Raw genomic sequence first — 1,176 nt, 5'->3', positions numbered from 1 at the left:
CGCCGGCGCCGCGCCGTGCCGCCCCCGCCGCCGCCGGCGCCCTCCAAAGCCCCGCCGCCCTCGGGCGCGGCGGCGCCCGCGGGCCGCGGCGCCAGCGCCGCATCTGCCGCGGCCTGCATGGCCAAGAGGAGACGCGCCTCCAGGGCGGGCGGCTGGCAGGCCAGGAGGGTGCAGGCGTAGGGCTGCAGCTGGAGGTTGGCTGCGCGGCTGCGCAGGCGGACGCGTACACGCGTTGAATCGGGTGGCGGATCGCACAGGGCCGAGTTTGGGCATGGGATCAGGCTGGCAGACAGAGGGAGCGGCCCAGAAAGAGTGCAATGCATGCAGCCAGCCCTTCAGTCCTGAATCAGACACGGCACACAGGCAAAACGCACAGCGCTGCATTACATGAACCCGTCATCACTCGGTGCGGTTTCAAGCGGTTACACGTCGTAATCCCTGAGTCACCCCACCTGACGATGACTGCAATCGAGGACGCCACCGCCGGGAGGCAGGCCGCCACCCGCGCCTGCAGTCCAGGGTTCGGCCGGAGTTGCCAGGTTGAGCCGCGGGAAACCCGCAGCCCCCCCTGCTACCAGCCCCATAATAGTGTTGCAGACAGCCGCGCCGGCAGCGCTTCGCACGGCGTTGGTGCTGATTGTACACCCAGTAAGGCAAAGGCGACTGAAAAAGCAGGCAATTATGCCGGCCGAGTCGAGAGCCGAAACTCCCAAAACGACGCAGCAAGGCCATTCGTCCACACCTGGGCCTTGCTGAGCAGGTAGCCGGGCGGAAGCTGCGCCCTGAGGTCCTCCAGCGCTGACATCAGCGCCTTTGAGTAGAGGGACGCCTCCGTCTTGGGGGCCAGCTGGGGCGGCCGCGGCGGTGCGCGGCGGCGGGCCAGGGCGCCGTCTGGCGGCTCGGCTGCGCAACCGGCGGGATGATTCGGGGCGCGAGGTGGGGGGCCCACTTTGGTCCGGGCCTGGGCCGCGCGCGTCCCTGGGCCACATGCGGCTGTGGACAGCCCGCCCGTGCCGAGTATTACCAGATATCAAGTGGGAAACCAGTGCAAAAGCCAGCCTTGATGCCAGCGCCTTCGTGCTGGGTTGTGCGGCCCCGGATCACCGCCGCCTGCTGTGCTTCAGGCCTGACGACGCATCTATTTCAAACAATCCCCCGGTCCCCCCCTTCCCCCCC

General features: G+C 68.7%; 1 protein-coding gene across 1 annotated transcript; it reads right to left on the bottom strand.

Moving 5' to 3' along the window:
• Positions 1 to 335: 335 nt before the first annotated feature.
• MNEG_7118 (hypothetical protein) lies at positions 336 to 1,138 on the bottom strand (the record flags this gene model as incomplete). Its single annotated transcript, XM_014044412.1, has 3 exons — positions 336 to 341; positions 743 to 903; positions 1,132 to 1,138. 3 exons carry the CDS (start codon positions 1,136 to 1,138, stop codon positions 336 to 338), a joined length of 174 nt encoding a protein of 57 aa, XP_013899866.1.
• Positions 1,139 to 1,176: the final 38 nt, after the last annotated feature.

Source organism: Monoraphidium neglectum (genome assembly GCF_000611645.1).
Source record: "Monoraphidium neglectum strain SAG 48.87 unplaced genomic scaffold scaffold01230, whole genome shotgun sequence".
Lineage (NCBI taxonomy): Eukaryota > Viridiplantae > Chlorophyta > Chlorophyceae > Sphaeropleales > Selenastraceae > Monoraphidium > Monoraphidium neglectum.
Note: the sequence above shows the minus strand (reverse complement) of the source record. Positions and strands in the feature narration are given on the sequence as shown.